General features: G+C 40.8%; 1 protein-coding gene across 1 annotated transcript in view; it reads right to left on the reverse strand.

The window, feature by feature from the left end:
• Positions 1–15,632, reverse strand: part of TSHZ2 (teashirt zinc finger homeobox 2) — a 232,021-nt gene extending 216,389 nt beyond the window's left edge. Inside the window, exon 1 of the mRNA XM_005235929.3 lies at positions 14,872–15,632. Coding sequence (XP_005235986.1) covers positions 14,872–14,911 — 40 coding nt within the window. The 5' untranslated portion in view covers positions 14,912–15,632. The remainder of the gene's footprint in view (positions 1–14,871) is intronic.
• Positions 15,633–16,085: the final 453 nt, after the last annotated feature.

Below are 16,085 nucleotides of genomic sequence, written 5' to 3' on the forward strand. Positions count from 1 at the left end.
AATAGAAAATTGCATTTTCACTGAAAAGTATATGCAGAACTTTGCTATGTCAGTTTCTCTTTGTTAAAATAAACCAGGACCCACCCACATCCTTCCAGAGTGACCCAAAGCACAGTAAGATAAATGAAACAGTAACCAAGATGCAAACAACTGAAAGCCCTTATATTGATATGCTTTTACCCCAGGACATTAGTGAAGCAATAATGACCCGCACGCACTTTGATACATTATTTTTTCCTGAGCCCAACACCACCAAAAATGCTAAATCGCCCATCTTGCATTGCTGTCTTGCATCCTATTTCTTTTCTTCGTGATTACGGGCTGGTCAAACAATTTTTGTTCTGTGGTGCCTTTCCCGTTGACTTGGTTCTTCAAGAAAGTAAAAGGAAAAAAATATCTTGGATATAAAAAATAAAGATCAAAAATAACTGGAGTGATTCTCCCCAGAGGTTTCTGGTCCAGGTTGCAGACATATTGGTGTGGCTTTTGCTTCAGCTCACATAAAAACACATGCATACACTATGACACACAGCTAACACTCGTGTTCACATTCAACAGCTTCATATTTTTTCCTAATGCCAGGACGTGTGCACAAGTACCTAGCTAGATTTGGCAGTACGCTATTTGGCAATCCCAGTGCCGGATCCCACTCTTGCCCACTCCAGCTTTGACAGAAGTGCCGGCTGCAGCCGAGGGAACAGTGCAACATCCCAGCGGTGTCGGGGAGAACAGAATCCAGTTCCTTGTGACAGTTTTCCCCACACAACATCACAATCAGCCAAACACATTTGTAATCTACTGCAGCTGGTGTTTCTATAATTGATAGAGATATAAAAGCCCTTTTTGCTAAAGTTGTACTTTTGTATTTTTTTTTTCTTGGGGGAGTTGTGAGAAAGCAGCTACAAAAAGCAAGCTTTAAATCTCAGATAATGTAGCTCCCTTTAGAATCCCAAGCTTAAAGCAAGTAGTTACGAGTTTTAGCAATGCAAAAAACGGAGCTAAAAACAAACATTTATTTTACTTGACGTAGCAAAACAGTGGATTAAAAAGTTAAATCAATGCGCCGTCTGAATGGTTCCTGCTGTAGCTGCAATTTCAAATGAAATAAGAATGTTATAAAAACTCGTGCATATTAGGCACATTTGGAAATGTCTCCTTGTAACTGTTCTTTAAGTGTTCTGTCTATGAGCACTAACAGGTCACTGCACAGGAAATGCAAAAATATGTTACATTTTAATCAGGGCATATAAAACACTGTCTAGAATGTTACATTGCCCTTGGGAATCTGCAGTAAGTAGGGGAACTTTTACAAAGTCCAGGTCACTCTCCCCATTACATCACTGTAAAAAGAAAAAAATTATTAGGTTAAATTATATAGATGTCATGTATTAGAACTTTCCCAGTTGTAGGATGATGGCTAAGAGATGCTTATTTCCTTGGAGAAACTCATAATCACTCCCTTGTTCCCCTGTACATACTTTGTATATGGAAAATAGTGCATTTTAACTGAATCAAAATGTTTCCAAACAGTTATAATGAAAGAAGACAAATATAAAAATGAGACTGTTCGTATACTCACTCTAACAACAAATTTCATCACTTTACCCTAACACACACACATACACAAATTGAAAACCTGCCTGGCTATAGCTCATGGGTGATAAAAAATGAAAGAAGGGATTTTAGCAAACATGTTTGGGAATGATTAAGGTAAAATGTTCCTAATCCAACCAAGTGGAAACCCAGATGCTGATGGCATCATAACATCCCTCTGCCTCCCTGCAAATATTTCTCCAAATGATTTACCTCTGTTTAACTCAAATCACAAGTTTATAAAATCTCTAATAAGTTCACAGAAACAGCAGAAGAGTAATGCAAGGGTGACTGCTTTCTAGATTAACATTCTTAGGATTTTAGTTATTTTGGAGGTGACACAAAGCTGTACAATATCCTGAAGGCAACTTGCTCCGCTCTTATTGATGATCCTTGTTCAAGTTTTGTTGCCGACTCCCAGATAGAAAGATTCAGTTTCTATGGAAAATCTCCCACAGGGCAGTAAATGAGATAAAATAACCCCCCCTGCCCCAAGTAAAACCAAAGTCAGCGTTGTAAGGGCCCAGCACCTGCTGAAGTAAATGGCAGTTACTCACAGAGCGACAGAGGGATCAGCCCCTTGCAATTTGCATGTTGTGGCATGAGAAGAGATCTCAGACTAACAGGCTCTTTTTATCTAAACAGATATCTGTGGTTGAAACTCCTGGCATTATTCTTTGTATTTTCTGAGCTGCTTGCTTTTGTACAACAGCTACTTAACTGCCAGCAATTTCCACGCTTTGTTCAGGCCTACCTGTGGCACCCTGCGCCTCCCCAGCCCCCTGACTGGGCAGCTCCCGCAGCTCAACCCCCCCGATACCTCGCAACCACCCTATATATATATCATTATTGTACATTCTATATGGCTTCCACAAACCTCTCTGCTGCCTTAAGTCTTCAAGACGTCTGTTTAATTCTCGCCAGCCAAGGTGCGGCCCTGAGCCTCGCCTCCTCACAGGGAATCACCATTTTCCTCCTTTCAAGGGCATTTCACACCGCTGCCCAGCCGCTCCTGAACTGCCAGCACCATGCCTCGGGGATGGGGCATTGCCACAGCTATTTAACAGACACAGGATGTGGGCACAGCTCAAATTTTAAGTGAGTTTTTCTACTTTTTTCCACAGAGAGGAAGGTCCCGTGAGGCTGAGCAGCCCTGTGGACACACCTGCCTGCCCAGCTGAGGCTCATGTCCTGCAGCCACCCACCCTCTGCCTGCAAGGGAGCCAGGGCCCAGGCATGCTTGTGAAAAAAATAAAAAAACAAAAACAACCCCAAAAAAAACTGAGGAAAACTAGGAACTGCGCATGTGGAACCATACTTATTTCCATCCAGGTCTTAACCTAGACAGAAACTGTTGGATGCATTCCCTGCAAGAGCTAATGCTCAATATCACGGTCCACGCTTACCAGGCAATAGAGTCAAATACACATTTTTACCACGGTTCTCTAGAGCTATTTGATAATTTTATGCTCTCTCCTGCTGCCCTTACCACATTCTGCTTTCTCAGTTTCCCCGTTTCCCATCTTGGGGCCTGGGCTACAGCTGCACGCACGATACAGACCGGTCCTCATTCCCCTTAGACTGCTCAGGCCCATTGCCGTCCCTGCAGCAGGGAAAGCAATTGTCCTACTTATCCCCAGCTAAAACATATTTTAAAGGAATGTAATTGAAAAAGAGAAACCAAGAACAGAGCATGCGTGTTGGAGATGGCATGCTGGAGAATGCTGTGTCACCTTCTAAAAATTCTTTGGCAACAGCAACTTTTAGACTTTCTAAGACAAATTGGGGTGGATTTTCTCAGGGAAAGCAGAAGATATCTCTGAAAAATGTGCACATCACTGCCAGAAAGCACAGTGGTCCCACAGCTTTGAAATAAACCCTGATGTAAGTCTTTTAATTTTTTTTGCCGAATAGATCTTAGCCTAAATTACAGGAAGAACATTTTAAGAAAGGAAACACAAATTTTGATAATGGAAATGGTTGCTCAGAACTGGAAACATTAGAACCAGTAGAAATCAAATCCCTCAACTGAAAACCCCAAACAATCTGGACTATAGGAATTGCTGTGCCCATAATATAGATGTTATTGTTGCTGTGCCTGGGGCTACGCAGTATTCCAGCATCCACACAACACTGCACTCGAGGCCTCTGCTGGTTTTCAGCTCTTTTCAAGATCTTCTCTGTTTTTCTCCCCCTTTTCATTATCATGTAGCTGAACTTCTTGCACGTTAAAGGGCTTCCAGGCAGGTGAAGGTGCTGAGCCCTCAGCAGCAGTGTTGGCGACTTGTTCTGCCTTATCCACAGCATGTTACCTCTCCAGTTCAAACAATCCATCTGGCTAGAGGGATCAAACCCAACAAAATCAATCCATAATTCTGAACAAAGAAAAGGTTGATGACTTGCTTTGTGTTATTTGAGCTGTTTTTTCTCACGCACAAATAAAACAATAACTGGCTGAGGCTACAAAACCCAGGACTGAGTCCCTAATTCAGTCAGAGAGGCCGTTGGCTGTAAATTTCAGCACAGACTTAAAAATTGATAGAAACTCCTTTTCAGTCATCAAGTATTCAGCTGCTCATTACTGATATAAGCTGTAAGGATGTGCCCTTAAATTTTGGTCTAGTTTTAAAAGTACAATTTCCTCAAATCCAATACAAAATATAGAGCTGTGAAGTGGGACCCCGTAATTTTGTTCAAGAGCCTTTCAATTATAAGGTATGTTTGAAATACAAAATTTAAGGAGTTTGCTATGCCAGGTGACGTTTTGTTAGCTTTTGACAAGAGAAAATATTTAATACCTTCATTTTTTTCCTGCTCTGAATATTAGTTTAATTGTCACGAATAATTAAATGCTTATGAGTAAAAGACATCTTCAGACATTTTGACAATACATATTAAGAGACACTTTAAGGGAAATCTGCACAGATCGGCTTTTATTTGTTATGCTAAACGATGATGCATCGTGATTGCATTTGTTCCTTATTTGTGTGTGCAACAGGAGACGTACTGTGAATGATCTGTAAGGAATAAAATGACAGTATTTGACAGGCTAGGAAATGTCTGGGCAAGGATACAGGATAAGGAACCCTAAAAGGGCATTGTTTACGGAGGGGCAATGGGATAGAGACACTCCCTTCAATCTAAGGCAATGAAAGGCGCCAACAACTAAATTATAGTTAATAACAGTAAGAAATAAACATAAATTACATATACAAGGCTCAAGCTCAAGGACTTTGGACCACTAAAAATATATATTATTATATCAATTATCAAAGAGAGACAAATTCCCATCCTGGGAATTTGCATATGAACTCTAATAACCTACTATTCAGAAATAGAGGCAAGCATTAATTTCCACATGAAAAGGAGCCATGGGAGAGCTTCCCAAGTCCCCAGCTCCAGAGGAGAAAGCCCTACCTGGTGATTCAGCACCAAACGATCTGGCCTCTGTTTGAGAGGGTAGCAGGTGGTCTCCCAGGTATGGCAGATTAGCCTTATATTACCTAAGATTTATTCTGAGTCCCTGTCAATATAATGGCTGAAACGACCATTCCTGAAAGGTAATATGGTGTGAAAATAAACATAAACAATCCTTAATGAATCCATAGGCTATTACTTGCATCATATTTCTTCTATAGGCAATACATACATCTCCACTTTAGAAAAAAAAAACCACTGCCCTTGATCGAGGCTTAACAATTCCAGTTTACACAAGAGGGGGAACTGAGGAAGGTCCATGGGAACTGCTTGGTGCTAAAAGCTTTTGAAAAGGCAGAGCTCTATTTAGGTGCCCATGTAAGGATTTAGACCCTTAACATTAGAAGCTGACTTAGAAAAACCAGAGCCTCAAACTCTATTACCAGAGATTTCCAACTGCCTCCGGCAGTCTGGGTGGGGGAAAAAATGTGTATGTCCCGTTTAGTTGCAATCAGACCAGGTTTTTCATATTTCTCAAGGCAATACATTACACACTGTCAGAAATACAAAGCTAGATCGCAGGTCTGACAAAGAAATGAAGAACAGTATATAGGGGAAAAAGTAACCATAACCAAATGCTCTGAAACTTACCATTGACCAAGGTAAAAGACTTAAATTATTCTGTCTAAAGCTATTGCCTAGTAAAGCGCCCAGTTAGCAGAGCTCTGATTTCTCTAACTGTGAGTCCTCCCACTTTTGGGAGCTCCTGGACATGAGCAAAGTGCCACCTCCTCCACCACGGGGAGTTGCACGGAAGGGATGAAACTGCCTTTCCAGCTGCCCTCCAACAGCCCCAGTGCCCCAGCTGAGCTGCTCCCTCTTCTCACCCCAGCAGCAAGCACGCAGATGCCTTGAGCCTCCAGCCTGGCTTTCTCTCCTGGAAGTGTGCTGACAACAGAAATGTGATCTAGTACCTAGAGAAGGGAATTAGGAGCAAATACTGTTTGACCTTGAGAAAATCAGCTAATACCTCCTGGCTTCAATTTGATTTTCTGTAAAATGGGGAAAAAATATTCTACTTCACTGGGTTTATTCTGAGGAGTACACAGCATTAGTAAGAAATCTTTGGAAGAAAGGTGCTAAGTGTGAAGAAATATTGCTCACTAACAAAGCAGACATATATGAGCAGGAACCATACAGATTATCAAAAGCACTAGAAAGCTTTTAATTTTTTTAGCATTTAATGCTACAGATGATCAATATAACTACTTAGCTTCCTTCTCCTTTCACATGTTAATTTAAAGCTACTTGTACTGTGCTTATAGATGTTATGACACGGCTGAAAAACACATAAAAAAATTAATTTTGGTAGACCAATATACCAGCTAGCATAAGGTTATGTTTCTTCAATGCAGAACTGTACATCATGAAAAAGATCCAGCTCTTTTCTGTGAAGTCCACTCATGCTGCAGGAAGTAAATGAGTTCTTCCTACATGTACAAAGAAAATTGCAGGCCTTATGAATTGTGGTGGTAAGTCCCAGTGTAATTCACACAAAATTATTTATATATGGAAAATTCAGAGTAAAACCTTTCTACCAAAAAAATTACTTCTGTCCAAGTGGAGGGTGAATGATGGAAATAGGCTTGTTGTCTGCACATACCAAACTGCACCAATGTGCAGATTTTCGTTCCAATCCCGTCTAAGCAGAGTTTCTCTAGAAAAAATCTTTGCTACCAAGGTAAGGTGTTTCAGAGAATTCAGTTATTTCCATTATGAGCAAGAACTGTGTGCTGCTCCTTTTTCAATAGAAATCCTGCACTGATTCCATATAAACAGACCAAATATTACTTCAGCAAAGTTGCTTTGGGAATATGTAACAGCATTTTTTAAGTTATGAAAGCAATATTGAATGAGATTTACTACAATTTAAGATAAGAGGGTCTTAATTTTATATGAACAGAGAGACTTAAAAAGCAACCAGAAAGAGTTCCGATTATATTGTGCTGGAATATTAGGCCTTGTGCAAAATTGCCCCTTCTCTCTTTTACATGCACAAAACCAAGCACAACAGGCTTTTCAATTAAATGAGTCTTCGGAGAGAGATGCAGGAAGAGCCAGAAAGCTCCTTAAAACTTTATTGCTTTTTATCTTTGTCAGGTAGGGATGTGTATTAAAAATGACCTGTTCTTTCCAGTACACTGCTCTTCCTGCAAGTTTCTTCCTCCTGTCTGACCTACCAGTTTTAAAGATTTCCCAAAATGGGAACGGAAGGGTTGATCTGGATTAGTTTTCCCCATATACTCAATGGTTTTGCTTTTCTATAGCCATCTAGAGCTAAGGATGATTCCCATAGTCTCTTTAGCATGGTGAGTAACTTTAATGAGCCTCAGTATCATTAGATGATAGCAGTTTACAGAACACTGGGAGAAAAGACACAGAAAGGAATAAAATACAGCTATAACAGATACAAGCCATGGAGATGAAAGAAAGAAGTCAGCATCTCATTTGCATTAATACAATAAAAATACAGCATTAATGTTGCTAGTTGTAAATTTTTTTTCAATAAAGTTGAGCCTGATTATATCTGAAAAAAAGGTAGGCTATGCATTCCTCATAGGTCTTGCAAGCGTTCAGACTTTAAAGAACAGTTACTGGCTATTAACTTTCTAGATTTAATTGCCACTAAAAACAATCTCCACAAAACTTCAGTTGAAAGCCACTCTTCAAGAACCCATGGTCTAATGTCTCAAAACTGCTTTGTTGATATCAATACAAATTCAGAGCTACCATTCATGTAACTCCATTCCATCATTATGTTATGTATTTTGTTTACTGGTATTATGTTTGTGTATGTATATAATTACATACGCAGACACATACACCAGTTCATCATTGGAATCAGTCAAAAGCAATACTGCCAACCTTGTTTATTCAAAAATCACGAAGCACAACCACAAAAATTGTGAGACCAGCTGAAAATTATGAGATGTCAGAAACAGTCACTTTGAGAATCACAGCATTTTTCTTCTGGCATAAGAACTTTTAGGCTGCACATTTTCAAGCTCCTTAGTTCTCCATAGCAAGGAGTTTAAAATACATTTTCCTTTTAAAATGCACAGTGGGCACTTGCATAATCACCAGATTCCAGGAGCTGGAGGTTTAAAGAAAATAAACACTAACAAAGGACTTTCAGTGGACACAGCTCCTAACATCACACAAGTTTTAACATTTGGGCAAATATTGGTGGAATAATCAAAAATTGCTCTAAACAACTGAGCTCTCCAGTTTCTGTCAATAAGAACAGTGCATCCTGCTCCCAGACAGGCGACTGTCTCTCCTTTTTTTAGGTATGTATATGTGCATATCTGAAGAGGGTCTGTTTCCAATACATTTAGGACTGTTCTATTTAACTGGAATTTTACCAATACTTAGGACCATCGGGCACTGCACATTATAAACTATGTATTTTTCACAATTGAATCCTGTCATTTTGAAGCTATTGTTGTGACTTTCTTTTTCCTAGGGCAGAGGGGGAAAACATTTCTTTTAGAGAAACAAAGATTTTCTTCATTTTTATAAATGAACTACTTAATGCAACACTTAGATCATAAGACCAGTTTTTCCACTTTTTTTTGCCTGAAAAACCTCACAAGTAACAGATGAAAAGCCAGAAACAGTTAAAGAGGGATGCGTAAATCTAATGGGAAACAGTGTGCTTCTATGATGCGTTTCTCCTTGAAACCTTAAAAAAATACACAGTTTGCTGTCAAGGTATTTCTGAGTTGCAGAAGCCATTATTATAACATGGTAAAAATTACTCGGTGCCAAGATCCAACAGCCTCAAGTGAGAGGTCACCTTAATGAGAAAACCGATTTTAGTCCCTAAAACTACACGGAACTCTAAGGCTTCTGATTTGCAAAACCATCTTCATGCATTTACTTGAGAGCTGCTGCTCGTGTGTACAGCGTTAACACTACATGTTAAAAACAGATTCTTTAAAAGACTGTATCACCTACCAGTACCAAGAAACAGTGTTCAATAATTAACACAGACAATGGAAATGTGTTTGAGAAGCAAAGTTAGCCAAGGAAGCAAAATATCTCAGTCGTACAGACTTTAGAGAAGAATAGCATGCAGCCATTAGTAACACAAGTTACAAGCAGAACTCTCCCTAAATTTAAAGCTTAATGGTACAATCTGATCCCTCTTCAGAGGCAAAACATTACTAAAGAAACATATATATTTAATTTTGAAGCTAAACAGCCCAGGTTCACATAGACAGTCTTTACACAGGCCAGTTACCCATTGAAGGAAAGTGCTGAGTAAGAGCTGCAGAACTGGACCCACTCTCATGTAAATTATTGTAATTAAATAGGTAATGAAAAATCACTGCTCTTGCATGAATGAAATGTAAGACTTCATCTGAGAGCGTAATGTTTCTAGTTGACTCCTGTATCAGATTCGGAGACAGATGAAAATGTCTCTCTGCTTGCATGAGCACGCTTTAGAGGTAAAACTTCACAAATATTTTCATTTTGCGGAGAAGAGGGAAAAATAATGGCTTATTTTAGCAGTAAAGTCAGTAGGATCCCCCTTTTTTAAGGCATAATATGGTACACACATGTCTCAACCCGAGAAGCATTAAATAGAATTTGAATAATTTTACTTTGCATTTGCTAACAATACGTCATCCAGTAGAAGAACCAGGCCTTATTCTCCCCTCCACTAGCTGACATGATATTTTTTTTACATTTGAGCTCTTAAGATCTGCACAATAGCTTAACACAATAAGTGTTTAGCCTCTGGTTCCAACTGTAATTGATAGAGTACAGTTCCATTCCCTCTGCTGCTGCTAAGTTGGGAATTGCAGCCACAGCAACTGACAGCTTTTTTTTTTCTGCGAGTCTGGAGTTGCTCTCTGGGAGTGATGTCCTCATCGGGATGGGAAGTAAAACGACGGGAGAAAGGCTCTCCCTGGCCCTCTGCTACGGAGGAACTCCAGGGACCTCTTCTAGGGGAAACAGTTACTTGAGGTGGGTGCTATGAATGAGAGGAAAAATCAGAAGAAGAAAGCTCCAGGAGGAAATACCAAAATCCTGCTGTTTTGAAGAAAATGGGCTTTTCAATTAGAGAGCACAGAAGAGGGAGAGCATTTATGCAAAAGAATTTCTGACAATGAACGTGTTTTTAAAAGGGCTATAAAATTGTGTCATTTACTGATGGAAACATCTTTTATTTCACAGTCACTGGGGCTGAACTCTTGGTGAGTCCCACTCTTTACATAGTGATAATATACAGTGCATTGATATGTGACAGGAAAATTGAAATAAGGAAACAGTAACTAAAATGAACATGATTTCAAATTGTCCCATTCAGGCCTGAGTTTTGACAATGGGAAAAAATTACATAGCTGTTTCAGGCTTAGTAGCCGATTCCAGAATTTAACGCAGATGGCAACTAATTTTGGTGCCTCTTTAGTTGCAAAAGTACCTATTTTGGAATATATTTAATTAACCAGGATTTAAAGGCTCCTCTTGTTTGTCAACACCTTGGCTTTTTTGTCATCTGTCAGCATCGTGGTGTGCACAGCAACTGAAAGGTTCTGAGGCATGAGCTATTTAGGTGGTTTTGATGTGCACTTGCTTTTCTGGAGGTTGTTTAAACAAAACGATGCTGCCATTCCTATAGTTTCATTCAGGACTGCTTGCTTGGAACCTGCTTCTATTGCCCCTGTAATAAAGGATACAAATAACACTAAAAAAGCCACAATGCTCTTGCTTATTAATACATGTATATAACGCTTCCCTTCATCGCAGAAACGTATGTATCAGACCTAGCTGGTCATTTGCTCTGCTCTCTGCAGAAGCAGAATTTCACTTTCTAAATATGTTTCTGCTTTAAATAACCTTTTACTCCTAAGGTGCAAACTGCAGCTTTAAAGTACTGACTGCTAAGTATCTTCTGTTTGTTGCTCTGGGAGGACTTTTCCAAAAACAAAACTGTGTTATTCTACAGCTCGAATAAACAAAATAAATGCGACTGATAGCTGTTTCTGCTGTACTTTTCCAAAGCTTTGGTTCTTAGATAGCCTACTGGAGCTGAGAGAGAAGGAAAAGAAGAAATACAAAATTGCAGCCGGAAAAGGCGTTAAGTCCAGATTCCTCTTTGCAGGCTTTAAAAAATCAAACTAGCAATTCATGATCACAAAATAAAATATGCACATTTAAACAAGCTGCAGGGGAAAGGAGAGTTTAATCCAATGAAATTGTGTTTGAAAGCTATTTCATACCCCTAGGAATAAAATCTGAATAGCAATTCTGCTTTGCTCCCACCCTTTTTCCACCCTTCTGTTAATATATTACCATTTGTTATGGAATCGTTACAAGACTTCTACCCCAGAGGTGGCTGCATTTCATTGAAGGATGAAGTACTTTGTGGGCCTGAGTCTCTTCTTACTTGCAGGAGCAGACAGTACTCACTGCAACTGCACTGATGCTGCTAGTAAAGCTATTTCTGATTTGCACCTGAGCAAGAGAAGAATTGGGCCAGCCGTTTGCAAAGCCCTTTGTGACTCCTTTGGGTGAAAGCTACAATACAAATGGGTTGTTTACTGTAAACAGAAGTATGATACTAAAGCAGGCACTGATATCAAGAGCTGTAACTATCTGCTTCAAGAATTATCGAAATGGAAATGACGATCTCAAAAAGGAATGACGATTCAGAAAAGCTTCGGCCCTGGAAAGATCAAAATGCATTTGACATAGTTTCCATGTTGATGTGAAATAAAGTGTCTTTAAAAGTGTAATTTGAGATCAAAAATCCCCATCATCAAACATAAATAGTGCTCCGTTTATCCAATTACACTACCTTGTTTCATTACAATGGTCTGTAATATATTTCTTAGGAATACAAGGCTTAAAATTAATAATAGAAAAGGACAAAATTGCCATGTATATTTCTCTAGACAGATTTTCATCTAGCAGCAGGACTTCACTTCTGATTCACTCGCTGGTTCTCTCTAACCTTTACATTATTCATTAATCAAACTAGAAACCTGCTTTCAAAGTCAGTGCATGGTAGTAATTATTTACAGTTGTGCATAGTATTTAATTTTAAGCAATGACAAAAGCAGGCATGTCCAGAATCATAAGGCTTATCATTTTTCTTCCGTTGGAAGTGAACTATCTAAAGAAGCTAAAAGTTGCAAACTTCTCTTCAATATCTCTGCTGCCATCAAGACAAAATGCAGTGCAACTGATACCTTTGAACTTGTACAACTAAAAATAAATAAAAGTGAAAATTAAGTAATATATAATGTATTAACTCCTTTAAATAAAAGGAATAAGGAGCTTTGCTATCAGCCTTGATGAGCGATTCATTTCTCACTGCACAGTCTGTCTACTGTCACTTTGAGGTATTTTTCACCATATAAAACAGAGCCTCAGTACTATCCCTGAAAATGAAAGTCAGTTTTAAGAACTATATACAACAGGCACGTCTGCTCTTTGAAACCCCCCTCTACCCCCCACAAACACACAAATACAACTTCAAAGCAGGAGAACTATTGCAAATGTATAAACCTACTTCAGATCAGTTATGCTGGATGAAACTGGACTGCATTTGCAGCATTTTGCTCACCTGAAACAACATTGATCTGAGGACAAATATAATCAAAGAAATGCACCACTGAAGAGCAATGCACGTTTTATAATGAGAATGAGGAAAGAGAGATGTAATTGTGGTCACTCAGATTTCTCCTTTACCATTAAGATTCTCAAAAATACTGTAGCGTTCTGGATAAAAACATATCTTACTGTATTCTCAGCAGGGAAATCCCGGGAGCATGAGCTTTGCTCGCAAAAAATTTACTTACTCTCTAGCCTATGTCTCTAAAAAAGAACAGGGTACCCCTTCTACAAAAAGATACTACTCACATTCCAAGCGAAAATTCTACTTTGAAAACAAAATAAAATGAAGTCTCATACTCCTGACAAGAGAGAAAAAAGGAGCAATTCTAGCCTTGTCACTGTGATGATCAGCATCCATGAAAAAATAGCTATTTATCCTGCAAGTTGAAAACATTAATGCCTTCTTCAGATATAACCTCTTTGTGAATAAAATAATAGCAACTCATCAGAGAGTTCTTCTGAATACATATATATACATATACATATACATATATATATATATATGCATTTCTAGCTTAACTATTATTTATGGTTAAAGGGGATCTTTGCTTGCCAGGAATCATACTCGCAACCTGCATAGGTACATTCATTGGTCACATCCCAAAAGACCCTGCCTGCATACCATTGTCCTACACCTATATGAACACAGCAAAATATGTAAGTTAATAAAGTTAATGCATATCCTAGTTTCTCTGAAATAACATTTACCTTTGAATGAATCCCAAGCACTACTTTTCAAAGTTTATTCAAGTATGCCACTAAACTTGCCCATACATTTTGTCCCACATATAATATGCTACACCTAGAAAATATCCAGAAGGGGGAAGAAAAATTAAAAAACAATTTTATAATTAAAAACATAAAATACTAGTTTTCTTTAAAGAACTGATCTGATGAAGGACACAAAGAAAAAAAGAAGGGAAAAAACCCGCCTACATTAAGAGCCAAACAAGATAATAATTGTGCATGTCTGGCTAAGAGAATCTAGAGGGCAAGCCTTACGTCATTGGCACTTGGGTTACCATGGTGAGTGATTTATTGATATATATCAAGAATGAATAGATCAAAGGCAGCAAGATGACAGGTGATCAATCAAATGTCAAATCAAAGCTGGCAATCAACTGGAAAGCTGATTTTTCAGTGGGTGGGTCTGGCAGAAGAAAAATGAACTTCCATATTGCGCTTCCCAGAAACAAAACCCCACCACACTATTAAAAAAAAATAAAAAGCAATTAAGCAGCCTGAAAGAAAACTGTTTGAAAAGATTTACTATACAGGCCCACTCATCTGTTTCTTTTCCTTGGCCCCCAAAAGGAAAAGAACACCCTACAAACGACAAAACAAAACACTTCCAAAGTTGCAAACTATTTTCTTCTTAAAAAAAAAAAATAAATAAAAATTGCAAAACCACTTGGCATGTGCAAATCTAAAAACTCGGCTACAAAACAAAAGACGGATTTGATTTGAAAATGTGGATTGTCTTCTAACAGTCAGAACGTTTCATTTTATTTCCTGTTGCAATTTTCACCACTGATGATCAAAGGCTGAACTTCCCCACCGGGTTCATCAGCAGAGACAGTCCCTGTACTATTTCAGGCATACACAACGTGCACACACACACACAGAGGCACACACACCCGGCCAGCATCGCCACCAGAAACACGGCGAAATAAAAGGTTAAACACACCGACCCACTTCGCGAAACACACGTTTTTAAAAACAAAAACCACCGGGAGGGGGTGGGGGGTGGGGGGGTGGAATAAAGGGGGGAAAAAAAAAAAAGACTAAAGCGGGAAGCAAATGGGAGGCAGCTTTCGGTTCGGTAAGGGAAAGGGGCCGGGGGAGAATGGGAGCCGAGCGGAATAAAGTTGGGGGGAAAAGTTTAGCCAGGGCAGGATGGGAACTGGGAGCAGGAGGCAGCGGGGACCGAGCGCGGTGGGAGCGGCGGGAGGGTGGAAGGGGACAGCCCATGTCAGAGTAAAGATCTTGGCAATAAGGGATGAAACTGGCTCCACAGAGTTACGAAGGGAAAGGGAGGGGGAGGGGGGATAAATAAATAAAGATCCAGCCCGGAAAAGCAAGGGTGACCCTAAATAATAATAAAGATGGGGGGTAGGATTGGAAGGAGTGGAGAGACAGAGGCTGTGTAAGTGGATGGCTTCTCCTTACCTGCAGCCCGTTTGGGTGCTTGCTGTTTCCTCCTTGGCATCGCTCTACTTTCTCCAATCTCACTTCTGTCCCCAGATCCGAGAGCCCTGAGACGCTCCTGAGTCGTGTTTCTCTGCCTCTCAGCTGCTTTCCCCAACACCCCCCTCAAGCCTCCCCTGCCCCCCTCCTTTCCACTTCACTGATAGGAACCTGTTTGGTTTTTATTTTATTTTAGAGATCTAGGTTTCTTTCTTTCTCTCTCTCTCTCTTTTTTTTTTTTTTTGGTTGGCTTTTTTTTTTTTTTTTTTAACTGTTGCAACACTTGCTTTGCTTTGATTCAAACATCCAAGCTCAGGAGCAAATGAAAGGCGCCCACAGTGCCAGAGAATGGTAATAAATAAATAACAAAATAGATATGTATATATTAAAAAGGCAGCTCTGGAAAGACTGTGGGGCTGGCTGCTTCCTCCCTTTCCTCTCCTCTCCTCCTCCTCCTCGCAGAGCTGTATGGCGGAGCGGTGCCCGGGTGTGCGTGGTGTGTGTGTGCGTGCGTGCGTGTGTGTGCGCGGAGCGCTGCAGGTTCCGTGCTGTCAGATGCCAGGCAGTGAGTGATATGGGAGAGGACAGGGAGGCTTTGGATGGAAGGAAATCTGGTATTCACACACACACACACACACACACACGCACACACACGCACACACACAGGCACTGGCGCGCACACACGCTCGCACAGGCACACGCGCGCGCACACACACACACACACACACACACACACACACAGGCAGGGCGAGGCGATGCCAGCAAACATCGATCCACTGAGCAAACTGAACATTAACAAACTCCTCCTCCGCGACCTGATGACAGGATGAAATTTACTCCGCGCAGACAGGCGGCAGAGCAGTTTATTAAAGAGACAGGGCGCGATGGCACCGGGCCCAGCGGCACCTGGGGCGCGCCCCCACCCCCCCAGCCGGGGCGACCCCACGCGCGGCCGCCCCTTCCCCGCACCTCCCCCCCCCCCCCCCGCGAGACCACCCCCCGCGCTCCCGCTGCGGGTGTTCCCTGAGGGCTCTGCGGGAGCGGGGGTGCGTGGGCAGCGCCCGCCGCCCACTCCCACTGGAGAGGGGCAGGGACGCGGGTGGCCCGGCTGGAGGGACGGGGGGCGCGGGCGGCCGCCTCGGCGTGCGCAGGGCTGGGGCAGCGCGGCCGCCGCTCCCGGGCTGCCGTGCCACCGG

This window comes from Falco peregrinus, chromosome 9 (assembly GCF_023634155.1).
Source record: "Falco peregrinus isolate bFalPer1 chromosome 9, bFalPer1.pri, whole genome shotgun sequence".
In the NCBI taxonomy this organism is placed as follows: Eukaryota; Metazoa; Chordata; class Aves; order Falconiformes; family Falconidae; genus Falco; species Falco peregrinus.